Source organism: Schistocerca serialis, chromosome 3, assembly GCF_023864345.2.
Source record: "Schistocerca serialis cubense isolate TAMUIC-IGC-003099 chromosome 3, iqSchSeri2.2, whole genome shotgun sequence".
NCBI classification, from domain to species: Eukaryota; Metazoa; Arthropoda; class Insecta; order Orthoptera; family Acrididae; genus Schistocerca; species Schistocerca serialis.
In genome coordinates, this window is record NC_064640.1 from 699,449,887 (window position 1) to 699,475,209 (window position 25,323).

A 25,323-nucleotide genomic window follows, 5' to 3' on the forward strand; every position below is an offset into this window, starting at 1 on the left:
ATCAACACATTTCATTAGTACTCTAAGATCAAACAGAAAACTGAATCCTCAAGATGTTGTACAGGCAAAACTGAAGATGGGGGAACAAAAAGCAAAGTACCACAGGTGTAATAGTACTGAAATGGAAAGATAAGAGGGATGTTCTGATGCTGAGTACTGTTCATGGAGAAGAAGAAGCAGAAGTTCAAACCAGGAAGGGCACAAAGAAAAAACCAGCAATGATAATTGATTATAATCCGTCAGTCTTTTGTAGATCTTTCTGACCAAATGAAGTTGTACTCACATTGTCTAAGGCAGGGTGTGAAATGGTACAGGAAGCTTGCAGTTGAATTGTTGACAGGGTGAGCACTGGTAAATGCTCATGTGATTTACCAATACATCAACAAAAAGATCTCAATCACAGAATTCAGAGAGACATCTTACCAAAGCCACCACGTTACCTGCAGATTGTGGACTTGTGAACATAGGAGCAGCCAGACGTAGGTGTACAGTGTGCTCCGAAAAAATGAAGAATGAATTTGGACGAGAGAAAGCTGTCAAGAAATGCAAACAAACTGCCTGGAAATGTAAGAATTGTGACTCATATTTTTGTGTAGAGTGTTTTTCATCAAGCACAGTGCATACAGGTGTTAGAAAAACAAAGTGGAATGACCCAGATTTTTCAGTTTCATTGTTGTTGCAATTAGAGTTCAAGAATGTCAATAAAACTGTATGTGATTTGCAATCTACTGTGTAAGTAATATGTCAAACTAAATAATAAATAAATAATAAAAGGAAGAAAAGTCCAATACGGCTGAGCCTTGTGAGTTATGTATAACTCACGAATTCAAATGTTGATAACTACTCTTGAGCTCTTGAAAACCGTAGGCCACGAACATGATTTTTTTACTGGGGCCATAACCTACTATAACACAGTCACAGCACATTCCTGTGAGTTACAACAGCATCACGGAGCTTTAAATGGAAAAATATCCGTGAGTTGTATTTACTTCACGTGGCCCACAGAGAACACTTCCTGTGAGTTATATTTAACTCACGTGGCAGTCAATGTGTTAACATGACTTTGGTATTCTGGAGTTCCCTCAAATCCTTTTCCACTTCCTTAAAGCAATTGGGTTAAGTCTTTTTTTTGTAAAAGAAGTCAAAGATTTGTCTAATTAGTCTGTCGGGATTCATTCAGAGTTTGTGTCCATAGAAATCAATCCTCCTTTTCCTCTTGGTTTCCGAAAGTCTCTCAGACTTTGCGTAGAGGGCTTCATTTCTATAGGAATTTTGGAATTTGGGACCCATGATCTATCTCAAAATTTTCCTCTCATTGATTCCCAATTTCTCCATTTGCCCTTTCCTCGCCATGACTAGTGTCCCTGCTGCATAGAGTGCTTCTGGCTTAATTACTGTGTTATAATGCCTTATTTTGGTGTTCCAACAGGGCTTTCGTATTGTATGTATTTTTTGGGTTTCTGGAGAGGTAGTTCCATTTTGACCCTTCTTGCTTCCATTGCTTTCCCTTCAAGGTTGTTCCATTAAATCCATTCCCCTAGGTACTTGAAACTCCTAACCACCTCTATTTTTTGAGCTCCTACATTAATTCTGTTAGAAGCATGTAGTATATTCGTCTTAATCTTCGTATTTTCATAAGAAATCTTAAATCCTATCTTCCCTGCTTGCTCTTGTAACTCGGCAATTTCTTCTTGAGCTTCCTCCCATGTTTCCGCGAGTAGCGCCATGTCGTCAGCAAATGCCAAACACGTAATCATGATTCCTTTGCTTTTTGTTCCAAGTCTTATTCCCCCTCTCGTTCATGCATTCCATTCCCCCTCAACTTTTTTGAGTGCACAGTTAAGCAGCAGGAGAGGGAGACCATCCTCTTGTCAGACCCATGTTCTGATCGCAAAGGGTTCAGATAGTTCACCCATGAATCTGACTTTTGAGGACGTATTCTTGAGAGTCTCCTTGATGATGATTAGAGTTTTACCGTCGAAACTAAACTCCTCCAAAATAATGAACAACGGCCTTATGTCTATGGAATCGCAAGCTTTTTGGAAGTGTACAATAGTCACTATATACAGTTTCGCCCTCTGCTCCTGTATGCTAAAATGTTTCTGACGCTTAAGATCTGTTCAGGGCAGGAGTTTCCTTTTCTAAATCCTGCTTGATACTCCCAAATTTGGCAGTCCAACTGAGATTCTGCTCTTTCTAGTAAAGCTCTGGACAATGTGTTGTAGGCCACATCCAACAGGGAAATCCCTCTATGGTTGTTGGGATAAGATTTAGGACCGTTTTTGTGAAGAGGGTGTATCAGGGCCATTTTCTATTCCTCTGGAATGATGCCTTTCTTCCATATCTCCTCAAAAAGTTTCTGGAGTAAGACAATTGCATTTTTGCTAGCCTACTTCCATAATTCAGCTGTTATCTGATTTTCCCCTGATGCCTTGAAATTTTCATATAATTTAGTATTGCTTGGATCTCATTTACAGATGGGGGCTTAGAGTCTGAGTTGGGGATGTCTTCGGTCCACCATCGAACGCCATATTTGGCTGTGGTTCCTCACAGTTTAGAAATGCCTTGAAGTATTGTACTAGTATCTTACAGTTGCCCCTATTACTATACACCATGTTCCCTTTTTTGTCCTGAAGTTGGAGTGTTGGGGGGTCATATCTGTTTAGCTTCTATCTGAAGATCCGATAATAGCTTCTCATGTTGTTCTGAGCAAAGTCGTCATTTATCTTCCTGAGCAGTTGGTCTTCTTGCGTCGTCTTAACTTTCTTGATCTCCTTGGACACCATCTTTCTAGTTTCCACAAAGTGCTGCCGGGCACTCTTGTCCTTTTTGGGTTTGCCAGATGTGCCAAGCCTTCTTCCTCAGATGAAGTAGTCTATCACACTCATCATTCCACCACCTGTGCTTCTTCATCCTGGTAACGGGACCAAGCTTCTCTGCCTTCTCTGCTCTTCTCCATCTGCTTTCAGTCCTGGTCTTCTAGGTCACTGGTTAACTTGCCCCCATTCATGTTTCTTCTCCTTTATTTTCCCTGGATCATATGTCCTTTGTGCAAGGTTTTTTCTATGAAAGTTACTCTGGGGAATGATCTTCAGTTTCACATTAGATAGGTAGTGGTCAGAGTCAAGGTTGGCCCCTGTGAGAACTCTAACGTTTTGGATTTCTTTATGAAATTTCCGCGCTGTCACAACATGATGTAACTGAAATTCTCCCAGGAGAGAGTTAGGTGAAATTCATGTCTTCTGCTTTCTCGGCAGTTTCTTAAGGCTAGTTGTCTTCAGGACCAAACTGTGCACCTGGCATAATTCGATGAGCCTGATACCATTTTGGTTCATCCTGTTATGTGCCGCGTATCTCTCCACTATATGCCCGAACCTTTTCTCCCTCCCCACTTTGGCATTAAAATCCCCAAGGATGATGACGTTACGTTTTTTGGGGATCTTTTGGATCGTGTCATCTAGTTTGTCCCAGAATAGTTCCACCTTCTCCTTATTCTTTTTGTTGTCAATGTTTATGGGGGGGGGGGGGGGTGATCATTTACAATGATATATACTTTGTTGGTTGACTTAAACATGAGCATGGATAGCCTTTCGGAGGTAGGCTCAAAGGTGATAATGGAGCCTAATACTTTCTTGTCAATTATGAAACCTGTCCCAAGGTGAGGAACATTTTTCATAATTCTCGTCCCCCGTCTTCCCCTTAAGTATCTTGAATCCTCCCTATTCAAAGCTGTCCTCATCCAAGAACCTGGTCTCTTACACAGCTGTAATAATGATTCTATTTTCATTTAATGTGTCTCTTAGAGTCTTAAGTTTCACCACTTTCAAAAGTGAATTTGCATTAAAAGTTGCTAAGTAGTTTGCTTTCCTGTATTTTATTTTGTTTGAGGTTCCAAGACGCTCAGATTCATCTTTGCAGGACGTTGCAGCCTCCCAAGAATCTGAATGTCTGCTTGCAAACACATCGTGCGGTGGGTTGACCACCTGGGGCAATTAGTTTCACATCACACTTTTCCATGATTGATAATTTCTTTGAGTTCTGAGGGTGACTTCTATAGCCACCTTTTTTTAGGACAGAGGTTGTTAACCCCAGAGGATTATTCACAGCTGCCCCTTACATGGAGACAGACGGTGACCAAAGGCTGCCCAATTTGAGAACAGTCGCTTTTGGATTTTGATTTGATTTTTAATTCATGGTTAACTCCACTAGGCTCTTCCACTCTCTCCGCCATTGGGAATCAGATTCCTCTTCCACCATCGAGACTGTTGACCAGGTTTCACTCAGTAACCCTAAGCAGGGGCTGTTTCAGGGTGCTACCATCCGGAGCAAGATGGACCCAGGTTTTATTAACGAGTTGCCACTCCTCCCCCCTCCCCCCTCCTCCATCCTCATCACTTGGGAGATGAGGCCCCGGGCTTGGGACCAGCAGAGATTATTACATGAAATTTCTGGAGAACTATTGGTCATTGGTAACTTGCTGCGTAGATATCTCTGCACAGTTTTTTCTGGCCATCTTCAGGTATATACTGGTGAAAATACCAAGGCTCCTTTATTAAAGGCCCCTCCATTGCATATATGGTGTAAACTTGAAGTTGTTGCAGATTTTACTTGAACGTATGTGCTTCTGCTGTAAGTCTGTGTGTTGCTACAAGTACCTTTCACAGTGAAAGCTTGAGAGGGTTCCAGGTGGTGTCTTTACTGGAAATCACCATTCCAAATGATCAGCTGCTCAAGCAGTTGTATTTCCTCGGATTCCTTTATGATGGAGACCCATTCGGTGTATGGGCCACAAGTTTTCTTTCATGATAGTTCATTGAATTACCAACAGAAATACAGTGTTTGGCAATAGCAGATTTGTTGGCCTGGAGATGAGAATGTTGCTGTGGTGCTCTACAGTTGTGTGCTTGAAATGGGGTGGGGGTTGGGGGTGGGGGGCAAGAGAGAGAGAGAGAGAGAGAGAGAGAGGGGGGGGGGGGGGATGAGGATGGATTTGCAAAAAAATAAGATAGGTTACACTAGGATGGAATATTATAAACTTCGCTTTATGCATCATGTAACTTTTCTTTGACCAAACCCAGAATTAGAGAGGAAGATTATAGTTAATTTCTTTAATTTACAGAACCAGGAAGCACTGGTTAACCATGTACAACAAGCATTAGATGAAGCTCTAAATTTGGCAGTAGTTGATGGAGATACTACAGGCCTGAAAAAGCATGAGGAAGAGGAAATATGTGGCAGTCCATTGCTGAGGAAAAAAGAAAGAAGCACAGAGAAGTTGACAGATGACCAAATATATGAAGAATTGAGAAGACTATGTCACCCTGGTGATCCATGTAGAAGATTTGATCGAAGCAAGGAACTAGGAGCAGGGTAAGAAACTAAATGTTTATCTATATGCCATACTTTTTACTTTGTATTTATCTACTTGCATTTTATCAGTTTCAGTATGTTTTGAAGTAAATGTTGACATACATCTAACAAATATTGATGTTCAGATTCTTCTGGGTTAATGTTCACAATAAGTATGGCAGAAATTTTATATTAGAAAATTTCTTTCCATTATTGAACAACAGTGTATACAGCAGTTTATGGAAAAAAATGATGTTCTAAATTTTCAATTTCATATTGTCATGTTTTTTTGACTAGTTTCAGAACTGTAATTGTGTCTTGACAATATGAATTGAAATGTATGGAAATTGTCATTTTGTAATATGTGGGTGTGGAATATGGGAAGAAATTCAGAGAAAAGCTGTGCTCAAATGTCACAGCAAAATGCCAAAAAGGATGTACAACGATAGATATCTAAGAATTTATGAGATGGTGTCAAGCGATGTGCTTCTATTATCCCCACCCACACCAACACTGTATTAGCACCAGATAAGATATTGTGTTGTTATGTGCTTTTATCCCTCCATCTCTTGTCATCTTTTGTTTTTTCAGTATTTTTGTGAGGGAATCTAGTGATAGTTCTGGCTGTAGTCCTACCTTTCCATCTTATTTTTCAATGGGGCAATCTACTTTTCTTTCTTATCGTGAGTGAGAAATTTGTTCACTTCCTATGTTACATTACAGCCTTAAGAGTCCATTGGTTAAATCTAGCGTGCAGTTATGTCATTTTATAGTGGTTATGTAGTTTTTTCATGTTTCTCTGAAACAGTAGCATTATGTAACACAATTTTTCTGTTCACAGTGCTTCTGGTACTGTTTTCATTGCCTACGATACAGAAACAAAGAAGAAAATTGCAGTCAAAGACATTGATTTATCAAAACAACCCAGAAAAGAACTTATTCTGAATGAAATCAAAGTTATGAAAGAGTTTAATCATGAAAATCTCGTTAATTTTCTAGATGCATATCTTGTTAGGAATGATCATTTGTGGGTGAGTATTGCATTTATAACATATATTGGAAATCCTGTTATCATTATTAAAATAGAATAGCACTTATTGTTTTAATACTGATAGAAAAAAGATGTAACACATCCATAATTCTGAATGATGGGGAAAAATATGGCTGATGTGCGGGTTTCTGGGATTAATTTTGGTGCAGTTATTATAAGGTCAATAAAAATCTAACTGTTGTCCAGTGTAAGTTCTGTTTCTCCTACTGCATAGTTAGTAGCCAAACTTACAGTTTTTTATTGTTCTGTAGGTGGATCATACTGTGAAACTTCTAATAATTTATTTATTTATTTCATCTAAGGATCATCTCACGATGATGCAGGAGTTGTCATGGTAATACACTGTAGCTCAGAGTATAGATACACACAGTATACTTAACTATGCTCTATAAGGATAGGGCAGATGGTTGGCCATTGTCTCAATGAAAGGAACCATCCCTGCATTTGTCTGATGCTTTCTAGGAAAATCACCAAAAACTCAAATCAGGGAGGCCGAACAAAACTAACTCCATCATCCTGAATACCCAAATACGAGGTCAGTGCTTTATCAGCTGCACCACATCATTCAGTTGGTCCCTGTTATACAGTGTTTTTTGATTTACACATAAATATCTTCTGATAACTAATAATATAAAAAAAATAGTTTTGCTCTTAATTCTTGCATGCACCAGGGATGCCCGCTGATGAAGTCTGGGTCATGAAGGTACTGCTATGCCACTTGCGATAACTCTAGGCTGTTTGAATAACCAATTGCTGGGCCACCAACAATATGCCTCATGTTTCCTTTCTTCCTCCCCTCTTTTCACCTTGGGGGAAAAAACTCACAGTAATGTCACTGTAAAGATTTATTAGTGTGTGTGTGTGTGTGTGTGTGTGTGTGTGTGTGTGTGTGTGTGTGTGTGTGTTGTTTGTTTTTTTCCCCCATATTCCCTTCATATCATACTTTATATTTCAACAAAGCTGGGCAAGATGGGGTGATACACTAGACTTGTATTAGAGGATGGCAGTTGACATTGTGGCCCAACCATCTATATTTACGTTCTCACTGGTTTTCCTAATTTTATTTAGGCAAGTATTGATTGGGATGTCCTTCGAAAAGGACATTTCCGATTTTCTTTCCTATCCTTTCTTAATCCGATATTGTGTTCAGTCTCTAATGACCACTATCATTGTTGGGATATTAAATCTGATCGTCCTTTTCTTTCCTGAAATTACTGTGCACTAACATTTGCACTGTGTGTTAACACTTCAGAGACCGGTGTTATGAGGACAGTCAGTTTCTACACTGGTGTCCAAAATGAAAGCAGTAAACTACTATTTCCCTGCCCTGTGTCTAATTCCTGATATAAGCATAGAAACAGTCAACAGATGTTGTTACAATCATGTTCTGCATGGAAGATGGCATTCTGATCCATGGACAGCCACGCCAGCAATGACATGAGGGGACGTATCAAGTAGGGTATCATCGCCTGTAAATGGTTATGTTCAGCTATTTGAACACCATTTGCAGCCATTTATGGACTTCATGTTCCCAACAATGATGGAGAGGTTCGGGGGTTAGAATAGGCCCGCGGTATTCCTGCCTGTCGTAAGAGGCGACTAAAGGGAGTCTCAAACGTTTCAGCCTTATGTGATGGTCCCCTGTCGGGTTTGACCTCCATATCTCAAAATTTTTCCAAAGAGCGAGCCGATTGGGGAAGGGCGCCTTGCTTGGTGCATTGTGTCCATCTTGCGTTGAGAACTTTCGCCAGCTTATTCGTCGTTGCATTGCAGTCCTGCCCACTCTACATCTCTTGGGCATGGATACGCTCCTGCGTGCCCTTTCTGCCAAGCAATGTGCAGGGCCACTTTCTGCACTGACGGCGACCATGGACCACATGTCACCTAACATCCAGCACGGTAGCTAGTCCGTTGTGGTGGGGCCGCCATGTACCCTCTTGGTTGTAGCCCCCTGACAACACAGGGATCGCTCTACTGATGCCTGCGCCATTAACTCCCCACATATGCCAAGGAGTAGCTGCCCATCTCCCTGGGGCATCGGGACTCCCGGAAATGGCCATCCTGCCAGGTGGCCTTTGCTGTGGCTGGGCGGCGCCCGTGGGGAGGGCCCTTGGTCGGAGTAGGTGGCATCAGGGCGGATGACCCGCAATGAAGCGTGGTACATCATCTCTCGCTGGCGGCCAGCCGTCAGCAGTCCAGTCTCTAAGCATTCCAAAGCTCATTTTAAGGCTAATGTGTATGACCCCAAATCGTTCCCCTCCCTGGCCACACCATGGGAGAAACGAAAGGCAATGAATGACAGTGACGTGTATTCGCCCAGGTATCTCGTCTGTACCAGAGCTGATGGTGACTCATTTCTATCTGTGAAGCCTCAGTTCTTTGTAGAGCATTTAGAGGACAAGTTTGGAGAGGTGGAGGGCTTGTCCAAAATGCGCTCTGGGTCAGTTTTGATAAAAACGGCATCCTCTGCCCAGTCACGCAGGTTACTTGCTTGTGACTAGTTGGGGGATGTTCACGTTACCATCACCCCACATAAGAGTTTAAATATGGTCCAGGGTATTATTTTCCATCGGGACCTACTTTTGCAGTCTGATGACGAGCTGCGCGCCAATTTAGAGCGCCGTGGTGTACATTTCGTCCGGCGCGTTCATCGGGGTCCGAGGGACAATCAGGTAGCTACCGGTGCCTTCATCTTGGCCTTCGAAGGTGATACATTACCAGAGAAGGTCAAGGTGATGGTCTACCGATGTGATGTCAAACCTTACATCCCTCCCCCGATGCGGTGCTTTAAGTGCTGGAAGTTCGGTCATATGTCCTCTCGCTGTACTTCTAGCCTCACATGTCGAGATTGTGGACGCCCATCTCATCCCGATACTCCATGTGCCCCGCCTCCCATCTGTGTCAACTGCGGGGAGCACCATTCACCTTGCTCGCCAGACTGCAGAATCTTCCAGAAAGAACGCAAGATCATGGAATATAAGACCCTGGACCGACTGACCTACACTGATGCTAAGCGGAAATTTGAACGGCTACATCCCGTGCGCATGATGTCATCGTATGCCTCCACTGTCACTCCTGCTCCACCTCCTTCAGCTGCAAGTCATACCGTCAGCTCTCAGAGTCAAAGGACCTCACCTGCCCCCTTGACGATGGGGGCCCCTTCTCTCGCTGTTGCTCCCACACCATCTACCTCGGGAGCAGCACCCACTACACCACTGGGGACACCAGTCCCCACTTCTAAGCCGGAGAAGCGTAAGTCTTCTTCGGCTTCTCTCGCTCGGAAGGGATCCCTTGGGTCACTCCCTTCCCAGGTTCCTACCCGCGGCACAGCAGACACCAACCAGTGGCTGCCGACGCCACAGGTCGCTGGTCGACGGGCTTCGCGATCCTCTTCAGTCCCGGAGACTGACTCCAATAAGCCCTCTCAACACCGGCGACCAAAGGAACAGCGAGAGAAACCGACTTTGAAGACCCGTAAGACCAAGACCCCTGCGGTGGCACCTACTTCACCGCTCCCTAAAAGCTCTGCGTCTGACGATGAGGTGGAGATCCTTGCGTCCGCTGAGGACCTCGATCTCGCCGGTCCCTCAGACGCAATGGATAGCACTTGAACGGGTGCTCCATCAGAGGCAGCAGGTGACCCAGTGGCGTAATCTGCCTTACCAGTCCCGTCACGCCTTTCTCCGCCATGGACAATACCATCCTCCAGTGGAACTGCAGTGGTTCCTTCCACCATCTAGCTGAGCTCCGCCAACTTATCAGCCTTCACCCTTTCTTCTGCATTGCTCTTCAGGAAACTTGGTTTCCAGCAATGCGAACCCCCGCCCTCCGTGGCTATCGGGGTTATTATAAGAACCGGGCAGCATATGAAAGGGTGTCTGGTGGCATCTGCCTCTATGTCCTTCACTCTCTGCACAGCGAGTCTGTCCCTCTCCACACACCTTTAGAGGCTGTCGCTGTTCGGGTGTGGACGCCACAGGCTGTTACTGTCTGCAGTCTTTACCTTCCACCGGATGGTGATGTCTCGCCGCATGTCCTGGCTGCGCTGATAGCCCAATTGCCGCCACCTTTCTTGCTATTCTTCAACGCCCATAACCCTCTGTGGGGTGGGTCAGTGGAAACAGGTCGAGGCACCACCATTGAGCATTTATTGTCGCATCTCAATCTCTCGGTTTTCAATGATGGTGCCTTCACACACTTCAGTGTGGTGCATGGCACATACTCCGCCATTGACCTTTCAATCTGTAGCCCTAGCCTCTTACCGTCTGTCCAATGGAGTATGCATGACGACCTGTGTGGTAGTGACCACTTTCCGATCTTTCTGTCACTAACACAGCGTCACTCTTCTGGGCGCCCTAGCAGATGGGCTATGAATAAGGCTGACTGGGACTTGTTCTCCTCCACTGCCGCTTTTGAGCCTCTCACTACTGATGACACTGATGCGGTGGTTCAATCGGTCACCACCGGCATCGTTGCTGCTGCCGAATCTGCCATTCCCCGTTCCTCTGGGTCCCCTCGTCGGCGGACTGTGCCTTGGTGGTCACCTGAGATCGCTGCAGCGATTAAAGATCGCCGGCGGGCGCTACAGCATCACAAGCGACATCCCTGCATTGAACACCTCATCACCTTCAAACGGCTGCGAGCGTGGGCCCGCCGCCTTATCCGTCAAAGCAAGCAGGAGTGCTGGGAGCGGTATGTGTCCACCATTGGCCTCCATGTCTCTCCATCGCAGGTCTGGGCCAAGATCCGACGCCTCTATGGCTATCGGACCCCTGTCGGCGTCCCTGCGCTCTCACTGAATGGAGAAGTTTGTACCGACTCCGGCGTCATTGCAAACCGCTTAGCAGAGCATTTTGCTATGAGTTCCGCTTCTGCGAATTACCCCCAGACCTTCCGCTCCATTAAAGAGCGGATGGCACGTCGGAGCCTTTCTTTTCGCACACACACTTCTGAATCCTACAATGCTCCATTCAGTGAGTGGGAATTTCACAGTGCCCTTGCCGCTTGCCCTGATACCGCTCCCGGGCCAGATAGCATCCACTGTCAGATGCTGAAACACCTTTCAGTGGACTGCAAGCGACGCCTCCTCGACCTGTACAACCGTCTCTGGGTCGAGGGTGAGTTTCTGTCGCAATGGCGGGAGAGCATTGTCATCCCCGTTTTGAAACCGGGCAAGAGCCCTTTGGAGGTGGACAGCTACCGCCCCATTAGCCTCACCAACGTTCTTAGCAAGCTTCTCGAACGGATGGTGAAATGGCGCTTGAATTGGTTACTGGAGTCTCGGGGCCTTCTGGCTCCGTCTCAGGGTGGGTTCCGTAAAGGCTGCTCTGCCGCCGACAATCTGGTGAGCCTGGAGGCGGCCATCCGTACAGCCTTTGCCCACCGTCAGCACCTGGTCGCTGTCTTTTTCGACATGCGGAAGGCGTACGATACGACATGGCGTCATCACATCCTTTCCACGCTTCATGGATGGGGTCTTCGGGGCCCTCTGCCGATCTTTATCAGAAATTTTCTGTCGTATCGTACCTTCCGCGTGCAAGTCGCGGCCTCATATAGTTCCTCCCACATCCAGGAGACCGGTGTGCCTCAGGGTTCTGTTTTAAGTGTCTGCCTGTTTTTAATAGCCATTAACGGGCTCGCTGCGGCCGTGGGAAATTCTGTCTCCGCTTCCCTGTATGCTGACGACTTCTGCCTTTACCACAGCTCTACTGGCATTGTAGCTGTTGAACGTCAGCTACAGGGCGCTATCCGCAAGGCGCAGTCTTGGGCTGTAGCTCATGGGTTCCAGTTTTCGGCAGCCAAGACCTGCGTTATGCATTTCTGCCAGCGACGTACTGTCCACCCGGAGCTGCGGTTTTATCTTGCTGGCGAACTTCTTTCAGTGGTGGAATCACACAGGTTTTTAGGGGTGGTTTTCGATGCCCGGTTGACTTGGCTGCCTCATATCCGGCAGCTTAAACAGGCGTGTTGGCGGCATCTTAACGCTCTGAGATGCTTGAGCCACACCCGCTGGGGCGCCGACCAATCTACCCTGTTGCGGCTCTACCAGGCGTTAATCCAGTCCCGTCTGGATTTTGGGAGCCTGGCTTATGGCTCAGCATTCCCATCTGCGTTGCGGGTGCTGGACCCCATTCTCCACAGCAGGATACGCCTTGCCACTGGTGCTTTCCGCACCAGCCCTGTGGACAGCATACTAGTGGAGGCAGGTGTCCCTCCACTGTGGTTACAACGCCAACAATTTCTGGCTGCTTATGCTGCCCATGTTTTTAGCTTGCCCGGGCATCCAAATTAGCGTGTCCTGTTCCCGCAGTCAGTCGTCCATCTGCCAGACCGTCGGCCCCGGTCGGGTTGTTCGATCGCCGTACGCGTCAAGGAGCTTCTCTCCGGGCTTGGGTTTTTCCCTGTTCCACCTCCTTTCCGGGTACCTCTGCGTACACCCCCGTGGTGTGTTCCTCGCCCTTGCCTTCTGTTCGACTTGGCACAGGGCTCAAAGGACTCAGTCCCTCCAGAGGCCTTCCGCCGCCGCCTTTATTCCATCCTGGCCACGTATCAGGGTTCTGGAATTGTCTACACTGACGGTTCGATGGTTGCTGGTCGTGTCGGGTATGCGCTCACTCTAGGGGACCATTCTGAACAACGTTCCGTGCCGGATGGCTGCAGTGTTTACACTGCTGAGCTGGTCGCCATCTTTCGTGCCCTAGAGTATATCCGCTCCTGCTCAGGTGAGTCCTTCGTTATCTGTAGCGATTCCCTGAGCGGTTTACGAGCTCTCAACCAGTGTTTTCCTCGTTCTCGTCTGGTGATGGCTATCCATGAGTCCCTGCATACTCTTGCGCGTTGCAGCCGCTCTCTGGTCTTCGTGTGGACCCCGGGCCATGTTGGGATACGTGGCAATGAGAATGTTGACTGCCTGGCGAAAGAGGCCACTAGTAAATCATCTCTGGAGATTGGCCTCCTGGAGACTGATTTGCGGGCAGTCTTACGCCGCGAAGTTCTTTCGGTTTGGGACGCTGAATGGCGCAATCTGCCCACGCCCAACAAACTCCGTCCAATCAAGGCGACGACGACTGTGGCGGTCGTCCATTCGGGTCTCCCACCAGGAGTCTGTGGTCCTCTGCCGGCTGCGCATTGGGTACACTCGGCTTACGCACGGCCACTTATTGCGCCGTGAGGACGCACCCCTATGTCGCTGCTGCTCCGTTTTATCTGTCGTCCATATTTTATTGGAGTGTCCGCTTTTCGCTGTGCTCAGGCAGTCGTTGGCACTGCCTGACACGCTCCCTGCCCTTTTAACAGATGACTCTGCTACGGCTGACTTAGTTTTACGTTTTATTCGGGCAGGGGGTTTTTATCATTTAATCTAAGTGTTTCTGTTTTATCTTATTGTTTTGTGTTGATTCTGGCCTTTGGCCTCCGGTTTTAAACTGATTTTTTAATGTGTTTTAAGTGGTTGGCTTTTCCTTTTTTATTTCTATGGTCGGCCAACCACCGTCACTCTCTGTGTGCTTTTAGTTCGTTTTGTCTGGTCTTTGTCTCAGTTTCTCTTGTTCTGTGTCGTCTGTGCTCTATTTTGTTAATCGTTTTTTATTCTCTGTAGGTGTTTTTAGTACTTGGAAAAAGGGACCGATGACCGTAGCAGTCTGGTCCCTTTACTCCCACAAACCAACCAACCAATGATGGAATTGTAATGATAAAGCGCCATGTAACCAGGCCTAACTGTTCTCATGATTGGTTTGTAGAACATTCTGGACAATTTGAGTGAATGATTTGAATACCCAGATCACTCGACACTTTTGCAGGGTAGTCCCACATCCACAGTTGATGTGTAAACAGTGACAGAGGGTGCAGTATGGCATAGAGAAGATGCCCACAGACACTTTGCAGTGGAAGGCCATAGGAAGAATGGAAGGAGGGGGGGTCACAAACAGACGTGGCTTGATAGTGGAATGTGAATCGTTCTGTTATTTCTCAGATGAGGCGACAGTTTATAGAGACCGAAACTGTATTCCAGAGACAAGGACAGGGCCGATCCCGTGTGACATCAGAACAAGTGGACTATTATATTGCTGTAAGGGCATGACGGTATCGCCTTAATACTGCACTGCAACTGCTATCTGACCTAACAGCATCCCCTGGATGTGTTGTATTGAGGCAAATGGTGTACAGAAGGCTTCTGCGGAGTGGCCTTTGTTGGAGATCTGTTGTCTGTTTACCTCTGGCATCTTCACAGGAGGGAACGTGTAGAGTGGAGCTGTAAACATGCCACCTGGATGCTTGAACTGTGGGCAAATCTTCTTTTCATAGGTGAGTCCCGATTTGGCCTGGAGTGTGGTTCTCGACTGATTCACATCTGGAGGGCATGTGGAACAAGATTTTAGGACCCAAACATTGTGGAAAGAGACAGATATCGAGGAGGTCCCTAATGATGTGGGCAGGGATTATGTTGGCCACTCGAACACCTCTTCGTGAAATTGTATGGGTGAATCAGCAAGATTTAACTGCTGTCAAGTTCTGTCAGGAGATCGTGGGATCTCATGCGCGGTTGTTGCGAGATGCTGTGGGCCCAGTCTTTGTACTGGTGGACGATAATGCTCGACCTCATAGAGCAAGTGTGGCTGATGTTTTTGGAAGATGTTCCACGCATGGTGTGGCCTGCTCGCTCTTCAGATTTTAATCTTGTAGAGCATGTGTGCACACTGGACTCACATTTGGGAGGACGACGGTTCAATCCCGTGTCCGGCCATCCTGATTTAGATTTTCTGTGATTTCCCTAAACCGCTCCAGGCAAATGCCGGAATGGTTCCTTTGTAAGGGCACGGCCGACTTCCTTCCCCGTCCTTCCCTAATCCGATGAGACCAATGACCTCGCCGTCTGGTCTCCTCCCCCAAACAATCCAAATCAGAGCATGTGTGGGATGCATTAGAGATGCAGGTTGCATCTTATCAGGCATCCATCAACCACTCCCCAAGACTTAAGAGCAGCTCTGCAAGAAGAATGGGTGTTACTGTCTCAACATGAGATTGATGACATCGTTCACAGCACATCCTATCAATGTCATGCCTGTATTGGTGTCAGAGGTGGTCACACGCCATACTGAGCACATTAACCAGTTGTCAGAATATGTGTGCAAATCCGTTAAGTTGGAAAAAAAATGAAGAAAATTTTTGTCTGCAGTTATGCATGTTGCAGTTGATTAGGTTCTGTATTCTTTACATTGTTTCTACTTTACTATCCTCTGTTTATACTGTTTGGTGGAAAAATAAATGCAGCCTTGAAAAATTTCTGTTTGTTGCTTCAGTTATGGACAGTAGTGTATTTGTACTGAACGTGTACATCTTGGAGACCAATTCAAGTTTTAATTTCTACCTTTTTCCCTTCCTAAGGGCATGTCATCAAACTGAGAAGAGATCTGTATATGATCGGGGTGCTGAAAATGATGGGCGCGATGGGGCTGTGTTCCAGTATCACTGCTAAATCTTGATTCTATCGATCATCCATTAAATGTGACAGATGATTCAAAATTTTTTTCTGTTTGTGGGTGCTATAAGTCCCATTGTGAAAGACATCAAATGCAATGTAAATGGTTTAGCATATAGAGTTGTAGGTAAAATCAGCTCATGGCTTACAGAGAACAGACTGTCCTTAACTGCAACAGAAGATAGTGCATACAGTCTCTGGCATAGAAATTTCATTAAAGCACTTCTGTTTCAGAGGATGGGCTAATAATCATTGAAGTTAACTGTTTTAAATTCTCAGGGGTAAGGATATTATTACATTCAGGACCTTGTGCTAAAGTGTAATGTTACTGTTCTGCCTAGAAGAAAAATCTCCACTGACCATGAAGTACAAAAGCTTGTCTAGTTTCCTAACCTTTATCATCTCTCAGATAAATATTTGTGGGAATTTTAATGCTTTCACACACAGTATTTGTATGCCTGAAAAGGGAAGTTACAATGACCTACAGTGACAACCAACAAAATTTGTTCAGGGCTCTTTTCAGGCATCTCAAAATTGTAATTCTTGTCATGGTACACACTGTGTTGTCAGTATCTTAGTTGGGTGAATGGCTGGATTTAAAGTTATTGTGTAATTTTTTCAAGTAATCTAAAATTTCAAGAAGAAATCAAGCTAGTAGTAGAAGTAGTAGTAGTAGTAGTAGTAGTAGTGCAGGAAGTCATAGGCACACTGACCGGACACAAACGTATACCGAGTGGTATCCAATAAGCACTGTTTTGTATGTTGTACTTTTATGCTCAAATACTGTTGGGAACATTCTTGTCACAAATAGTTCAAAATCAGATGATTTTCAACTTTCAAATCAACTATTCTTAACATAAGTACACAAAATATAATTGGAGAACACTTGAAGTTATATTGATTGAATTAAAAACTGACTTCAGTTGTAAATAATGTATCAGGAGCTGATGATGGTGCTATAAGCCTCTGAAACTAGCCGTGCAAGAAAAGATAAATTATTTAAAACTGAAGCAGATTTTTAATTCAGTTAATAAGTCTTGAAATAAGATCTGTAAAATACATGTAAGATAAGACAAGAGGGGGGGGGGGGGGTATATACTTAGCATCCTGATCAGCAGACCCTCTGCCATTGTTATAACATTTCGTTAAGTTCAAAGTTGAAGTAATTATAAATGTAGTACACAGTTAACTATTAAGAAATGATGTGGGATGAGTTAACAGGTTCATAGCTCAAAGAAAAGCATACTGAGCTCGAGTTGCAGCAAAGCAAGCTATGTTACTGAAATGGGGAGTGAACAGAAAATGGAAATATCTAAGCTCAGAAAAATAAGTGTATCGGGTAATGAGAAATTGTTAAGGGATGAAAAGATGACGAGTTACTATCATGAAGAAATATTATTCAGAAATTCAAACTTGGGGCTAATCTGTAACTTACTTTGAGGTAAAAATCATTGTTTACATAATTCCAAGAGATATTAGTAAATCATATCACAGATAGTAATAGCAACTCTGGGAATGTGAATTTCAGTTCTTCCTCTCCACAGACAATTATTCTGCTACTAGAAAACAAATTTAGTGCACAGAACCACATGAGTTAGAGATAACTGCACCCATTTCAACTTAGTTGTACAATGAGTACAATGGCTTTATAAATAGTTGGAATGATCTTGTCCTAATGTCTTACATAGACAGCAATGTGTCAGTTTGATAAAATGCAAAATGTACTAAGAAACATTTCACAGTGTAGAGCTTCAGGTGGACAACTAAGAATCTGCTCCCATAGTTCAGACCTAGTCATATACAGTGAAAAGAGAAAATCTAGCCCTTGGCAGCACTTTTGAGATACCTGTTTTCAGTTAGAGATTAATACATAATTTAGTGGAATAAAGACAAACAAGACGGTCAACATTGCACTATTAGATATCTAGTTTATATGGTAATTTCAAGGAAGTAACTCTGTGTCATTGAGGTTTCCCAATAAAGTTGACCTCGTCCATTGGTCCCTGTTTAACAACATTGTGTGAATCTGCAATTCATACACTCAGCTGGCAAAAGACATGGGATAACTCCTAATATCGTGTAGAACTCCCTTTTGCCCAGTTTAATGCAGCAACTCGAGTGGCATGGACTCTGCAAGTCTTTGGAAGTCCCATGCAGAAATACTGAGCCATGCTGCCTCTGAAGCCGTCCATAATTGCGAAAGTGTTGCTGGTGCAAGATTTTGTGCATGAACTGACCTCTCGATTATGTCCTGTAAATGTTTGATGGGATCCATGTTGGGTGATCTGGATGTTCAAATCATTCACTCAAATTGTCCAGAATGTTCTAAAAACCAATTGTGAGAACAGTTGTGGCCTGGTTTCATGGCGCATTATCATTAAAATTCCATCATTGTTTGAGAATATGAAGTTCATGATTGGCTACAAATGGTGTTCAAATAGCTGAACATAACCATTTCTAGGCAATGAGCAGTTCTGTTGGACCAGAGGAACCAGTCCATTCCATGTAAGCACAACCCACACCATTATGGAGGCACCTCCAGCTTGCACAGTGCCTTGTTAGCAACTTAGGTCCATGGCTTTGTGAGATTTGCACCACAAATCAGGACTCATCTGACCAGGCTTACAGTTTCCCAGTCCTTTAGGGACAATCGGATATGGTCACGAGCCCAAGAGAGGCACTGCAGGTATTGTTGTGCTGTTAGCAAAGGCACTCACATCAGTCATCTGCTGCCATAGCCCATTAATGCGAAATTTCGCTCCACTGTCCTAACAGGTATGTTTGCTGAATGCCCCACATTGATTTCTGCTGTTATTTTATGCAGTGTTGCATGTCTGTTAGCACTGTTTCCATAAGTGAAGATTGTTAAAAGTATGGTGACTATGAGTGAGGAGCTCCTGCAGACAAAATATGGTGAATGTCCCCATCTGTCACTAGATAATTGAAAAATATTGGTTCATGAATGAGTTTGAAGGATGAAGATATGTATACATTTAGTGGAAATTTGTTTGAAACTGAAATAAAAGGGCCTGTCTACAAATTTTTTCTAGTATCTCCTGTGTTTTATTTCTTTGGATAAATCTGTGCATTTTAATGTGATTAGCAAAATTTCTTACAGTAAGGTTGTATTTTATCTTGTTACAGACACATTATTTGCCCATTATTGTTGTGAAAGTAAAACTATTTGGTGGATGAGGTTGAGGGAAAAGGGGGGAGGGGTAGACTGAAATGGAAGAAGACATTCATTGACTGTGTAACCTGGCATACAAATACTAGCTGGCAGAACAAAATAAAAAATGAAGATTACAAACTGAAAGCATTTTTCAGCACACAAAATAACATGAAAGTATGAGACATAATTTGGACTAAGAGTGATAGGGATGTTAGATAGAAACATAATACATAAAGATTTGAGGATGTAAATATAATATGAGTGGTAGAAGTTTTTGTCAGCATTGAAATGAATGAGAAAAAGTTCCTCCATGCCATATTTTGACTTGGACTCAACACTGATGTGTGTGCAAAGCTTACACAGTCACAGAAAATGTTATTGCTGATTCACCTCTGTTATTGCTGTGTATATTTCAAGTGTAAAATTAAGCACAAAAAAGAAATATTGTAAAGTTACTATATGTGTGTGAGTTGAAAATATTTTAATAGTCACATTAAGTTTTATTTTGGAATTTTAATTTCCTGATTTGATGATAGATTTTACACAGAAAATAATCTATGTAAAGTGGTATTTTAGTTTTAGTACTTGTTGATACTGAAATTCGGAATTTTGTTATAAAATTTCACTTTCTCTTGCTTTTTTGTGGATGCAGCTTATTCTCACCAGAGTGGGGAATCTATAAGGTAAATTTCTGTATTGTTCCTACAGCTTTTTCGTTGCTTCCTGGTGTGTTTCTCACCTACTAATGCATGATTTAATCTGTTCTAAATCAAAATACATAAAAAGTAACATCAGAAACTTATTTGATGATTTTTTTAAAAGTAGTGTTTTCTCCAAAACCTGTGAGTTCTCACCTGCTGGAAAATTTCTTCATTTTACAATGAATTTTAATATTATAATATTAATTGAAGTGTGTGATGATATGGTTAATCTACACTTGGTACAAGGTATGCCACTGTAACAGTGAAACCGTTTTGTTGTTAAACTGGCCTTGTCTATAATCATGCATATTCCTGGCATGTGCCCTGTCTTATTACCACAACCTATTTTGATTTTGGTGTGTGTGTGTGTGTGTGTGTGTGTGTGTGTGTGTGTGTGTTTTACGAAGGTCAACAGGAAAGCTTTCAAGGAATACTTTAATTTTAAAGGTGTTTTTTCTTTCTTTTTCTTTAGTAGGTTTTTCTTCTTTCATATATTTGCCACCACTACAACTCTGTACTTACATGTCCTTTGAGCTAATTGTCCAGTATTTCCATAGAGTGTTGAACATACTCATCTCATCCTTGTGAACTTTGAATGTCCTCTTAGCTGGGTATCATTATTCTTTTAACTTATTATGGAAGTGAATGATCAATGTGAAATCTTGTGAAATGAGAAAGCTAGACTTCAGGAAGGATGCCTCACACGTATCAGCCATTTATTTAATTCAGTATACCACTTAAATTGAAACTACAAATACTGTAACCAGTCACATTTATTTTTCTCCTCACTATGTGTTTTAAAGGATTACACCTCTAGCATCAGGTGCATTTGTGTAAATTAATATGACATAGGCAAATTGTATGTACAAAATTTGTGGGCAAGTTGTGAGACTGTCTGATAGTATAAGGGGATAAAATATTAGTAAATGGTTCAAAGTTACATGGATGCTTTGATAGCATAGGTAACCTTTCAGTGCTTAGTGGTTGCTTTTTTTAGTCATATTTACGTTACACACACTTTCTGTAAACTGAACTAAGAAAAGATTGTATGTTAGGAGCTAACAAGTGTAAAAAAAAAATAAATGTATATAATAATTATGCTTCAAACAGAGGTGAATTTTATGTAACTTCCTTTGCATTCACTTATTATTATTATTATTATTATTATTATTATTATTATTCTCTCTCGTGTGTGTGTGTGTGTGTGTGTGTGTGTGTGTGTGTGTGTGTGTGTGTGTGTGTGTGTGTTTGTTTTGGGGAGGGATAATGCATGTACTTATGCTCACATTATTTAAGTATTGATGTGACAATATTAATAATTTTAGGTGATCATGGAGTTACTTGATGGTGGTCCTCTTACTGATGTAGTAACAGAGACTGTTATGAAAGAAGGTCAGATAGCAGCCGTTTGCAGGGAAGTTCTTAAGGCTGTAAGCTTTCTTCATGGGAAGGTGAGTGTTTGACATTACACTCAAATTTTTAAGTGCAGTAAGCTGACTATCTTGTTGTTGTGGTTTTCAGTCCAGAGACTGGTTGGATGCAGCTCTCCATGCTACTCTATCCTGTGCAAGCTTCATATCTCCAAGTAACTACTGCAACCTACATCCTTCTGAATCTGCTTAGTGTATTCATCATCTCTTGGTCTCCCTCTATGATTTTTACCCTCCATACTTCCTTCCAGTACTAATTGGTGATCTCTTGATGCTTCAGAATGTGCCCTACCAACCTATCCATTCTTCTAGTCAAGTTGTGCCACAAATTCCTCTTCTACCCACTTCTATTCAGTACCTCCTCATTAGTCACGTGATCTACCCATCTAATCGTCAGCATTCTTCTGTAGCACCACATTTTGAAAGCTTCTGTTCTCTTCTTATCTAAACTATTTATTGTCCATGTTTCACATCCATACATGGCTACACCCCAGACAAATACTTTCAGAAAGGACTTCCTGACACTTAAATCTATACTCGATGCTAACAAATTTCTCTTCTTCAGAAACACTTTCCTTGTCATAGCCAGTCTACATTTTATATCCTTTTTCCTTCAACGATCATCAGTTATTTTGCTCCCCAAATAGCAAAACTGATGCACTATTTCAAGTGTCTCATTTCCTAATCTAACTCCCTCAGCATCACCTGGTTTAATTCAACTTCATTCCGTGATCCTCGTTTTACTCTTGTTGATGCTCATCTTTCATCCTCCTTTCAAGACACTGTCCATTCTGTTCAACTGCTCTCCCAACTCCTTTGCCGTCTCGGACAGAATTACAAAACTGGCAAACTGACTATCTTATTATTGTAACAATATTTTGGACAATGTTTTAAAATATAACAACTGGAATCCAAAACTAGTAAGAATGTGTCTTTGGTAGAAAGAAAAGGGTTTGTTTGTTGCAGATTCAGAAGCTTTAAAAATAGCCCTGTATGCTTGGAAATATACAGATATTGTCAGAGATTGGTTATCACAAGTTGGTGCACATTTGAGCCCTCATTGGTCCATGCAGTTAAATTGTATCCAGTGTCTTGGAAATGTAGAAATGTAATTGAATGTCCGCAATACAGAAGTGAACAGGCTTTGTCTTACAGTTGGGAGTTCCAGAATCATAAAACGGAAGAGGGTTATTTTAACACACTAGTCACATTAGTCCCGTCTCTGACAAATCTCCGTTATGCCTGTTTTGTTTGGTATCTGAGGAACATTGGGAAGATGTTTTGTGAAAGTGCACCTAATGGTATACAGGGTGAAGTCGAACAACACCGACAAAATTTTGGAGGTTGTTGTGGTATATTGTTAGAGTATTTTGATATAAGAGGTCTGTGATATCTGGTGACTCATAACAGAGTAATAATGTAATTATAATTTTTTCAGTTTGGCACCCCAATTACACTGAAACTACATGTGATATGCAATCACCAAAATGTAAAACCCAAAACGGATTTGTGCAACAACCCACAGACAGCTGCAAAGTACTTCTTATGATTGGGTTGCTGAGAGTAAACTTCTATTTTGGTATAAGAAAAACAGTAGTGACTACCATTTGGAAAAAATTGCTGTCACTTTCAAGAAGTCGTTCACTGAACAATTCCAGCCATACCTTTTTTAAAAAATTGGTCGTCAAAATTATCGTGCAAGTTATCATTCAGCTGTACCAAGTACGAGCACCAGGGAATGGGTATTGTGCTCTGGCTGAAAAATAAAAATATTCCGGACAACATAAGCTGGACTCGTGCTGAGCTCCTGCAGCTTGTTAATTTATAAAAGTCAAGTAACAGAATGTACAAATTTGACTTTGTTACATGTGAGTGTGGTCACACTGTTTTCCGTTTAACCACATACTCGCATCATTGTCAGTACAATCCGATAAAAGTAATTTGCACGCAGATTACAAACTATGTGGGGGAAAAAACGAAATATTCTAGATAACAGATGCTGAAATGCCTGTGAGTGAAGCAATAGACAGCAGCCCCTTCAGTGTGACATGCTGAAAAGTTTCAAAAATAAGACTGACAGGGAGACGAAGATTGATAAAAGCCTTGAAACTATCATCCTAAACTTACAATCAGATGGTTCAGAGATGGACTCAGGTAGCAGATGGTATCATGATGTAGACTTTGAAACAAAGTAAAGTAATAATCTCTTGGTCATAAACACCCATGGCTTAAAAAATGTTTTTGTCAACATATCGATTGCATACATAGTACATGAGGACTTCCCAGCTCTTATTGATTAGGGATATGTAGCCTGTGAAGTTTTCAGACTATAATGTTCAACACAGTGCCCAAGGAGAAGTTAATTACTCACAAGAATGTGGCCGGGTAAGTTCGTCCAAAACTCCAATATTTTGACAAATAACCCCCTATCATTTTGAAGGCATGAATTGCAAAATGCTTTTAAATGAAAGGGGGGGGGGGGTTACGTGTTGCGATATTGGTATTTTTGATGTTATTGGTCAGCATTCTGTCAAATTAATGGTTAATTGTTTGCTTGTTCAGCATTCTGTCGAATTAATGGTTAATTGTTTGCTTGTTCAGCATTCTGTCGAATTAATGGTTAATTGTTTGCTTGTTCAGTGGATTGTAAATCTGTTCTCCCACTGTAAAGTTGAACAAATTAGCTAATGACTGTTGACACTGCAGAATGTGACAACATACTGACAATTTTTACGATAGTGTTTTGCACTAGTCTTTGTTACCAGTAATTCGTTTTCACGCATAATGATTCCACATTAAATTGCAGTGAAATACACTGAGATATGCACATTATACACATTAAAAAAATTATGATAATGTCGTCTTTGTCACGTTAAAGGCATTCTTGGTTAACATCAACTCACAGTGTCCAGTCTCAAATGTAGGTTCATGACTGTTACAGTGTGTATTTAAAGCAAACGTGATCTGCATCCTCTTAGGCAACTGGTGCAAAATTTGACAATATTATGAAAAGGGTAGATCCTCAACACATCTCTGCTATATGGTGAGAAACAATCTGTCCTTTTCATAATTTTGTCATTAGTCCATCCTGGATTTTCCATTGTTTGGTGCAAAATCTGAATAGACACCATCTTTCAGATGTAGAAATAGGCCTACCAACTTTTGTTTTTGTCTCACAATTCCTCCTTGGTGTTACAATTTTTTTTTCCATTTGTGTATATCATTTCGAACATAGTCTCTCTAAACCTAGTATACCAAATTACCTCTCTGGATGTATTTTACCCCGTAAAAGTTAAACTGAACACAAACAAAAAATACATATCGCATTATTTTGCCCCTGTACACACCCGCAAAGTTTCATCAAGATCATTTATATACACTTGGGGATGTTCCTTTGTTAGAGGATTACCACAAAAACATGTATCATAAAGTAAAAAGTGAAGAGTGTTGTTTGATGAAACAATTCTTTCCAAAATTAACACCGGAATTAAAAATTATGGGATATAAGGTTCTCTTGGTATGATGTATATGAAAAAACAGTGCTTTACATTACATGTGGACCTTAAGTCCAATAAAAACCTTCTTTTGGCTACGTGGTTTCAAAAAGTCTGTTTCATAGAAAACGTGGAATAAGTACACACAACGTACTCCCATGTTATATGACATAATTTCATAACAGTAGATGATGATAAAGTTGGTCAAAACTTAATAATTATTGTTAAAAGATAGACTAAAACATACTCAGTTGACTTTAGAACTGCAGCAAGAGTTTCATGGGGTTCTCTGTTGTACAATACCCATAAACATAACTATAATTAGCTTTATTATAGTTTATGTAACTTTTATACATGACATTTACACATGAATCTTAAAATTAAGAGATTCCTTCAAAAAATACAGCCATCCTCATCAGCACAGTAAGACTGAACCATTCAAAAATCATCTTTCAATATCTTGTGGTTTGAAAGAAATACTTCAAATACTGTTGTTGCTTGAACACCATATATAAACTCTTGATATTACATTCCACCCCCCTTTCCCTGCTTCAAAATTTTTAGTTCTGTATGAGCCACATGTTTCTGCTAATAACAACAAATCTATATTATAATAATCAGTAAGAAAACTTTCATGTATAGACAGAT

The 25,323-nt window shown here is 42.2% G+C and overlaps 1 protein-coding gene across 3 annotated transcripts in view; it reads left to right on the forward strand.

Moving 5' to 3' along the window:
- LOC126470568 (serine/threonine-protein kinase Pak) overlaps nucleotides 1-25,323 on the forward strand; it is a 130,519-nt gene that overhangs the window by 84,395 nt on the left and 20,801 nt on the right. For all 3 annotated transcript variants that reach the window (XM_050098513.1, XM_050098512.1, XM_050098514.1), the window contains exons 5-7: nucleotides 5,120-5,370; nucleotides 6,191-6,380; nucleotides 21,077-21,202. In XM_050098513.1, the coding sequence (XP_049954470.1) occupies nucleotides 5,120-5,370; nucleotides 6,191-6,380; nucleotides 21,077-21,202 (567 nt within the window). The remainder of the gene's footprint in view (nucleotides 1-5,119; nucleotides 5,371-6,190; nucleotides 6,381-21,076; nucleotides 21,203-25,323) is intronic.